The sequence below is a fragment of the Alosa pseudoharengus genome, unplaced genomic scaffold (assembly GCF_046254945.1).
Source record: "Alosa pseudoharengus isolate Yale_2024_CS ecotype anadromous, Long Island Sound unplaced genomic scaffold, YU_APseudo_1.1 YU_APseudo_1.1_scf_5, whole genome shotgun sequence".
In the NCBI taxonomy this organism is placed as follows: Eukaryota; Metazoa; Chordata; class Actinopteri; order Clupeiformes; family Clupeidae; genus Alosa; species Alosa pseudoharengus.
The window spans coordinates 31,008,050-31,018,049 of record NW_027468837.1 but is presented as its reverse complement, the minus strand read 5'-3'; the positions used below and the strand labels follow the sequence as shown (position 1 = coordinate 31,018,049).

The 10,000-nt window shown below is 45.8% G+C and overlaps 1 protein-coding gene across 2 annotated transcripts in view; it reads left to right on the top strand.

Moving 5' to 3' along the window:
* Positions 1-10,000, top strand: part of pusl1 (pseudouridine synthase like 1) — a 27,751-nt gene that overhangs the window by 15,064 nt on the left and 2,687 nt on the right. For both annotated transcript variants that reach the window (XM_076267776.1, XM_076267775.1), the window contains exons 5-6: positions 2,480-2,629; positions 3,702-3,872. In XM_076267776.1, coding sequence (XP_076123891.1) covers positions 2,480-2,629; positions 3,702-3,872 — 321 coding nt within the window. The remainder of the gene's footprint in view (positions 1-2,479; positions 2,630-3,701; positions 3,873-10,000) is intronic.

Here is a 10,000-nt window from a genome sequence, read left to right as displayed (position 1 = left end):
ACATCCCTCGTGTGGGCCAGCTGATGTTTTATGCAGAAAGGCCCCGTTAGCAGCGATTACCAGTGGCCGGTAAATGATTCATGCCAGCCCAGGGAGTCCGCAGCGCAGGATGGCACCGCCTGGTATCCCTGGCGTGCACACAGAGCGGGCACATAGAGGGCACGAACGGGTAGAGGGGCACAGCCGAGGGGGCATCCACACTGACCCTTCAGTAAAATATACTCAGGATTCCTTGGGAAATGTATGCCCAAATGTTACAAATGTAGTACAGATTGCACTCTACAACCCCCTAACAGATTAAATATGACAGAACAGAAGATGACTCCAATGTGAATCGAACAGAACAGTTAGAGCCAGTTCAGGTCCAACTATGGGCCGGATAAGGGCCAGGTGTGGACCAGGTGGTTCTGATCCAGTCAGATGTTATCTGAGCATTCTGTTCTGCCACACATGAAGTCAAATACATCCCAGAACAAATCCCAGGCATGTTCTGGATGTACAGCTGACCTCCAGGGCCGCACCTGGTGAGTCTGGCCCTGGACTGGTGCTGGTCTGGCATGACTCTGGTGCTGGTCTGGCGTGACTCTGGTGCTGGTCTGGCCCTGGTCTGGTACTGGTCTGGCATGACTCTGGTGCTGTGACTCTAGTGCTGGTCTGGCATGACTCTGGTGCTGGTCTGGCGTGACTCTGGTGCTGGTCTGGCATGACTCTGGTGCTGGACTGGCCCTGGTCTGGTGCTGGTCTGGCATGACTCTGGTGCTGTGACTCTGGTGCTGGTCTGGCATGACTCTGGTGCTGGTCTGGCATGACTGGTGCTGGTCTGGCGTGAGTCTGGTGCTGGTCTGGTGCTGGTCTGGCATGACTCTGGTGCTGGTCTGGCGTGAGTCTGGTGCTGGTCTGGTGCTGGTCTGGCGTGAGTCTGCTGCTGGTCTGGTGCTGGTCTGGTGCTGGTCTGGCGTGAGTCTGGTGCTGGTCTGGCATGACTCTGGTGCTGTGACTCTGGTGCTGGTCTGGCATGACTCTGGTGCTGGTCTGGCATGACTCTGGTGCTGGTCTGGCGTGAGTCTGGTGCTGGTCTGGTGCTGGTCTGGCATGACTCTGGTGATGGTCTGGCGTGAGTCTGGTGCTGGTCTGGTGCTGGTCTGGCGTGAGTCTGCTGCTGGTCTGGCGTGAGTCTGGTGCTGGTCTGGCGTGACTGGTGCTGGTCTGGTGCTGGTCTGGTGCTGGTCTGGTGCTGGTCTGGCGTGAATCTGGTGCTGGTCTGGCATGACTCTGGTGCTGGTCTGGCGTGAGTCTGCTGCTGGTCTGGTGCTGGTCTGGCATGACTCTGGTGCTGGTTGTTGGTGGCCCCATATGCTGCACAGATAGACCCTGTATTGGACTCTGCTAAAGACCTGACTTGGGTCTGGCAGAAGCTGTAGCTCATGCAGGACCCAACATGTGTTCCAGACATGTGTTGATGATGATGATGATGATGTGGATGATTATTATGATGGTTATGGTATATATAGGTTATTTCTAGCAATAACTCTGCTCACAGGACTCCATATAGACTTTAAAGCTGAGTGTCCTCCCCCTCTGTGCAGCGGATCAAAGCTAGTCCCAGATAAAGTGACTGTATGGAATAAGCTGGAGATGAAGTGTGAAATGCACCAATACAGTTGTTTTATGACATCGGTTGAAACCACATGAACAAACAGTTAGGGGTAGAGAGGCAGACAGAAAAACAGAGATGCAAAGAGAGAGAGAAAGACAGAGAAAAAGAGCGATAGAGAGGTCAGACTGGCTTCACTGCGGGATCCGGTGCTTGAAACCCGACCAAGGCCCTCCAGTCGTTTGTGATTCTGTCAGAAGTGGAGCAGGCTTTTAAATATCCATCAGTAGCATGCTGCTCCCGCTAGTAAAACATTCATCCGCACTACTTAAGACCTGCTGCTAATGTCAGGATGCTTTTGAGTCACCACAGGCCACTGAAAAATAGAAGATAGAAACATCAGAATAATAGAATGTAGCCATCTGTGTTCAGGAGATTTCCATTCATATTTCAAAAGCACAGACACATGCTAGCTGTTAAAGAACTTCAAAGTAATACACTTTGACTGTACTTAAGATAGACTACATTTCTATGAAAGTCACTGGAAATTCCCCTGACCTTTTTTTATACCAAGTTGATGCTTTATACTTTTCTTAATAGCCATCTTTAATTGTCAAATAGGTCTGTTTATTCCCTTGATGTTCATTTCAAGAGTGTGTTTATGTTGAGCTTGTATCCAGGTACTGTTGGTGTTGAGTATTTGTGATTCTGATCATCTCTGAATCATAATCAGAATTGTCTTTATTGTCATTGTACATGCATGCAACAAAATTGAGACTACCACTCTATGGTGCAGACATGAAAGTACAGCACATATAATAGAAGACAGAATAAAACTAAATAAATCTCTGCCCCCCTCCCCCCTTCTGTCTGGTGTGATTGAAGAGTGACCAGAGCCCGGAAAGTGGACAGTCATTTCAGCGCGCGTTACCGGGCCGTCTCGCGCACCTATGTCTATCGGCTGGCCACGGGAGTCCGCCACCACACACACACCCCTCTGACTGAGAACAAGCTCTGCTGGTTTCTACCCGAAACGTAAGTGACACACACACACACACACATACACGCTCGCGCACACGCGCACACGCACGCACACACACACACACACAAACACACACACACACATACAGAACATAGAGGGTAGAAACAGGCACGTATGAATTATAAAGCAGGCGGAAGAGCAGCTAAAAAATTAAGGGCAGACAAACAAAGAGGCTGATCTGAGGAAGTAATGAACACACACACACACACACACACACACACACACACACACACACACACACACACTCACACTCACACAAAGAGCCAGGGGTCAGACTGAGTAAACATCTCAGATGATGTCTGCACGTGTGTGTGTGCATTCTGTTGAGTTCAGAAAGGCAGTAGGAGTTAAGAAAGCAAGAGCGTGAAGCACATCTCGTGGGAACATTAATGCTTTTTTCTTTTCTCTCTCTCTCTCTTTCTCTCTCTCTCCCTCTCTCTCTCTTCATCTCACTCTCTCTCTTCTGCTTTTGGAAAAGTGGGGCAGGAGAGGCTTCAGGCTTATACTGACGCAGAACAACACCCCACCCCCCCACACCCCCCCCCCCACACACACACACGTTATATATTTCTCTTTCTCACACTCCTCCTGTCTCTGCACACTCATTCAGAAGAACTGCTTGTGTTCCAGATACGATACGGGAGAACTGTTCCAGCCTGAAGGAGCATGTTCTAGTTCTGAATGAGTGTGTTCTACTTTGAAAAGAATACATTCTAGTTCTGATGGCTACATTCCAACATTCTGTGTGTTTCTGAATGTGATTTTGCTTGATCATATTTTACAGATATTTACAGATATGTGATTATTTTGACCGATGCATGGGCTCTGCTTCCATATGTAATATCAGCAAATTAGCTTCTTTCTCATCTCTTCTCTGATGTCCTCCTCTCCCCTCCTCGTCTTTCCGCTTTCACCCCTCCCTCTCTTCATTGAGCTGACCGTTAGTGCTGGGCATCCTGTCCTGCTCTCTCTCCCACCTGTAACATTTGTGATATCAGCTCCCATCTGTAACATTTGCGATATCTGATATGTCCAGATATGTTACTCTCTCGCAACTCTCTCCAGCGAGCTGGACGTGGGCGCCATGCGTGTGGCCAGTTCCGTCCTGCTGGGCACTCATGACTTCAGCACATTCCGCGCAATGAGCTCCGACGCTCCGTTCAAGAGTCCGGTCAAGACGCTCGAGATTGCCCAGCTGGAGCCTGGGGTGTCCTTCGCCTCGCAACACTTCAATAGGTACACACACACACACACATACACACACACACATACACACATACACACACACATACACACACATACACACGTACACACAGGACACAAACACATAAACCCATTTACTTACTCACTTACACACACACACACACACACACACACACACACACACACACACACACGTACACACAGGACACAAACACATAAACCCATTCACTTACACACACACACACACATACACACACACACACACACACACACACACACACACACACACACACACACACACACACACACACATACACACCGGATACAAACACACACACACTCACATAAACACTCACCCCCATTCTCTCACACACATACATTTGAATTCCCACATTTGAGCCCACCAATCACATTTCTCACAGTTCTCACAGAAGGTGAATTACAGCAAATACAGAAATATCTTCTGGGCCACATTGTAAGTCTGCCTATTACAGCTGTTTTTTTTACATTTTTGAAAAATGGATTTTCATGCGCACACACACACACACACACACACATTCACACATTTTGGGTCAGATCTGATGGTCAGAAAGCTGCAAGCCAACTTATGGCATAATGCGATGTGTCTTAAAGGAACACGCCACCCAAAATCAGTAGTAATATATGTTCTTACCTTAACTTTCACGAGTTGAGTCATACCTCTCCCGCGCCGGTAGGTGCACTCAAACGCTCTGTCACGCTGAGCGAATGTGTTAGCATGTTGCTATGCTAGCGGGCTCTGCCGTGGCCGTAGATTGAGGAACATAGCAGTAATCAAACACCTCCATTTTTTCCCTACTTAAATACAGTTGCACGAGTAGTTGATAAAAATGTGTACGTCACACAACATGAAACGTGGCGATTTTCCAAGCGAATAAACGAGAACTACAATGTGTGGCGCAATAGCACTTGGGAGTACTTCGACCTAGCGTGGTAATATTATTAACACCTAATTGTAGATCCTATCCACCACAGAGTTTAGAATCCATGCTGGATCGACCCTCAGCCTCTCCCTCCCCTCTGAGCGAGAGAGAGGCACACACACACTAGAGATGCGCTGATGGGCTATTATTTCAACCATAACTGCATAGCAAAACTTATCATCCATCAGCCATCCATCAGCACCAAAGTTTGTTGACCAATTTTCAAAACTGCACCCGCCCACCATCCGTTGGTTGTTTTAATGTAGGCTATGGGTGATGCAGTGCTGCTGACGTGAGGCTAGAAAGCCCTTGCCTGTTCTAGAAAGACTGATCTAATGCAGCAAATATATTAAAAGGCTGAAGTCGTACATTGGCTAGGCCTATCCCCAGAATATCAGCAGCAAACTCAGTCTCTGTCGCGCAAAACAGTCTCCAAATAAAACGCACATCGGCCTGTTGCCTATTCTGCCAGCTTGTGACAATATATCGTCCAAAATGCTTGATTGCATTGCATTCTCCACATTTTTAGCTAAATTTTCATGTACCACATCAGCATTTTTGTTCAGTGAATCTTTTGTAAATTGCTTTACAATTACCGTCGGGCATAGGCCTATTGCCTGGCTTGCCTCAGCTTCGGTCACGTCCTTTTACAATTTTATCATTGTAATAAAAAACGCAATTTGCCACATAATTTCAGCATGCTCCTGGCCTACTAATTAATGCCTATTGTACTTTATTTTTTGCAAAAAGAAAGAAATCCTTGATAAAATAACAAGTCATTCACATTATAGGCTACTTTACACATGTCAGGTTGACTGACAAGCCTGTTCTGAAGACTCCCATTCATTTCGACTGCACGAGCGCGTTTTCAGACAGACATCGCAATTCATTTTATAGGCCATCGGACAAATATGACGCCTTGATATTAAAGAAACTCCGACTCCATTCATTCTGAATTCCACCGCACAACAGTGCAACGTGCATGTTCACATTTTTAGTAACAACCGCCAAACTTGCTTGCTTGCCTTACACATCTAAGTTTTCCGACTTACCTTCTTTTTCCGCTGTGGATGTTATTGAGTTTGTAGAAGTTTTAGCTCTTACGTTCTGAACATCTCGCACTGCCATCGCCCGATGTCATTTCTTAGTCATATCACTCTCTGTCTCTCTTTTAAATGCCTATTCCCTGAATGGTAGGCTACAATTATGTGTTTTATATATAGGCTAATATCTAAACAAAATAACCCAGGCAGTCTCATCTAGGATATAACACAGGTTGAAGTCAACGTCAAGTTGGTTCTATTTAAGGAGGTGAATGTGTGTAAACATCTGGAGATGACTCAGAAATGACATCGGAAGACAAGGAGTGAATAGTGGCAAGAGGCAAGCCGAAGTCTGCTGACAAGGGCCCGACGGTAATTGTAAAGCAATTTACAAAAGATTCACTGAACAAAAATGCTGATGTGGTACATGAAAATTTAGCTAAAAATGTGGAGAATGCAATGCAATCAAGCATTTTGGACGATATATTGTCACAAGCTGGCAGAATAGGCAACAGGCCGATGTGCGTTTTATTTGGAGACTGTTTTGCGCGACAGAGACTGAGTTTGCTGCTGATATTCTGGGGATAGGCCTAGCCAATGTACGACTTCAGCCTTTTAATATATTTGCTGCATTAGATCAGTCTTTCTAGAACAGGCAAGGGCTTTCTAGCTTCACGTCAGCAGCGCTGCATCACCCATAGCCTACATTAAAACAACCAACGGATGGTGGGCGGGTGCAGTTTTGAAAATTGGTCAACAAACTTTGGTGCTGATGGATGGCTGATGGATGATAAGTTTTGCTATGCAGTTATGGTTGAAATAATAGCCCATCAGCGCATCTCTAGTGTGTGTGCCTCTCTCTCGCTCAGAGGGGAGGGAGAGGCTGAGGGTCGATACAGCATGGATTCTAAACTCTGTGGTGGATAGGATCTACAATTAGGTGTTAATAATATTACCACGCTAGGTCGAAGTACTCCCAAGTGCTATTGCGCCACACATTGTAGTTCTCCTGTTTATTCGCTTGGAAAATCGCCACTTTTCATGTTGTGTGACGTACACATTTTTATCAACTACTCGTGCAACTGTATTTAAGTAGGGAAAAAATGGAGGTGTTTGATTACTGCTATGTTCCTCTCTCTACGGCCACGGCAGAGCCCGCTAGCATAGCAACATGCTAACACATTCGCGCCGCGCGACAGAGCGTTTGAGTGCACCTACCGGCGCGGGAGAGGTATGACTCAACTCGTGAAAGTTAAGGTAAGAACATATATTACTACTGATTTTGGGTGGCGTGTTCCTTTAATGCAAATTCCTGACGAGTGACTGTGGCATGTGGTTGACAGCATTCCTAACTCTTATCTGGGTTAGAATATTGTCTGGTCATGTTTTTGGGGGCAGAAAGAGATGAGAGAGGGAGGGAGGGAGGGAGAGAGAGAGGGAGGGAGAGATGGGATGGATTAACCCTTAAAGGTGTGGGTTTTTGAACATTCTAACATAAGATTCCGTTCTGCAACAATTCAAGTTTCTAAAATTCTATGTTGAATTCAATGAACCCAGATATTCTTTAGAATGTTAATTTTGCAACATTCCGTGTGACGGTACACCTTTAAGGGTTTTAGAAGAGTGCCTCTCTCAGCACAAAGCCAAATACTTCCTCTTGATCATAACTGTTCAGCAATCGGCCAGCAGCAATGTCAGAGAGGTATGGGGTGTGATTCATCCACATGTGATGTCACTTCCTGAACATCTCCTGGTCAAAATAGAATCCCTGTGGGCCACTGCTGACGTGTTGGTCACTAGTGGTTTTTTTCCTGTTTGTAAAGGTGAGAGTAAGTGAGCAGCTATTGGTGTAGCCGTGTTGCCTGGCTGCAGGACAAGGTAGTGCTTGTGCTGAGCGTGATTGCTGTGCGCTTATAGGATCAAAGGGATTTGTTTTTCTTGCAGAGCTATGAACAAAGAGCCTTCCAAAAATAAAACTCTGATTTTTAACTCGAAAATGAAAAACAGGCAGGCTATACCAGACACATAACTGAAGTGTTTCCGTTTGCGATGCGTATGCTGAAGCAATTAGCTTCCATGACAAGCAATGGAACTGGCTGCACTAGACATGATAGCAGCAAATACATTTAAAATAATTAGACCTAAGACTATTTGAACTATTCTTAAGCTATTACAAACACTATAACTAAAACTATTACTATTATTATTACTATGTTTAACTACTTTTACGCTTCAGTTGCACACCCCCAATGTTGCCTGTCTGGTGGGAGGAAGTGTGAGGCTCGGTGACGGGGAGGGGTCTGGCTCAGGATGGACACCTTCCCAGAAGTCCTTAGGAGCTAACGCCGGCAGTTTAGCAGTGAGACGGCCAGGCTGGCAGACAGAGAAAAGCATGCTGGGATACGGCCTGGACTCAAGATCATGATCAGGGAGAGATACAGAGAGAGAGACAGAAGGAGAGAGAGACAGAGATAATGGAGAAACAGACAGATGGACAGAGACGGAAACGATGAAGAAAGATGCATTTGAGACAAACAGACAATACAGAGACAGAGGTAGAAAGAGAGAGAGAGAGGCAGTAACAAAGACATTAGGGGTGGGAAAAGTGAGAGAGAGAGAGAGAGCAGTGGATTTTCATATAGAATATGATCAGGCATGTATTGATAGATCAGTGGATTTCCAAAGTATGTGAGTCTAGATGAAGCGAATGCTGATTTCTACTGCGAATATGAATCTGGACCAGGTGTGTGTTGATACCAAAGCTCTAGACAGAGTGTCTAATATGAGGACATGTTTATGTATGTGATATCTTTTAGACATAGTGTCTAATATGAGGACATGTTTATGTACGTGATATCTTTTCCTCATGGAGGACCTGAGGTCAGTTAGTCTAATGATGGGTGGCTCTCCATGCCTGTTTTCTTAGAACATAATAAAATATTACCTCTGGCTCAGAGATCCCAAATGTACAAGTGTTTGTCTTTGGTCAGATGGTATGTTTGAGTCCAGCCCAACAGCTGGGAATTATCACATGGGCCTGTCATGATTGGATAAATTATTTTGAGTTCAGAAACAACGTACAAAAAATCCTATTTTATTAGACTTCAACATGTCTAGTTAAAGGCATTGCGAAATCCTGGGTTTAGATCAGTAATCATGTAGTTTATGCAGGCATTTACACACACACACACACACACACACACACACACACATACTTATACACACACACATACTTATACACACACACACACACACACACTTCTTTCAAATATACAAACACACAGACAGACACACACACACATGCACATACACGCGTACGCACATGCACGCACGCACGCACGCACGCACGCACACTCACATGCACATGCGCATACACGCATGCATGCACGCGCACACACACACACACACACACACACACACACACACTCTACTGAGCCGGCTGTCACATCCATCTGTGCGGCGTGATGATGTCATCTCTAATAGCCCATGGGGTCCATTAATTATTTGTTCATTGGAATAAAGATAGAATCTGAGGCCCAGGCTCGTATCCGGCTCAGACTGCACACAGAGAGCAATCTATGACTCGGATCACATAGCAAAGCCCCCCCACCCCATCTTCCCCCTCTTCTCCTCCTCTCTTCTACTCCTCCTCTTCCTCCTCTCCTCCTCTTCCCTCTCTCTCCCTATATATATATAAACTGCTCACACTTCAGTCACACATTAGATCAGTACTGTGACATTGCTTGGTGTTGAGGCAATTGTTATGAGGCAATTGTTTGATTTTGCTGTCAGACTGTCAGATGTTTTTTGAATGTGGATTGAGAAAGGAGAAAAGGGTGGAAGGTTTAAAAAAATGTATCATGGACAACCTGTGGAGGTCTTCAGTTGACTGTCTAGTACAGTGACCTCGTTTTTCACAGAGCTTGACTGGTGGAAAGCCATTGTGTTGTTTACAAATCAGACTTAGAGAGCTTTAAAGAAGCCCTATGCAGGTCTGGTTATTACTTCGCTGTTTCTGGGTTTTCGCCTGATTTGGGCTCGCATTTTTCATGACATAGCTCCCCCTGCAGCTTCGGTAACTGCTACGCTAAACCCCCACTAGCTAGCGAGCTAGCCATCAAGAAACCAAGATAAACACATACAGGGCTCACAATAA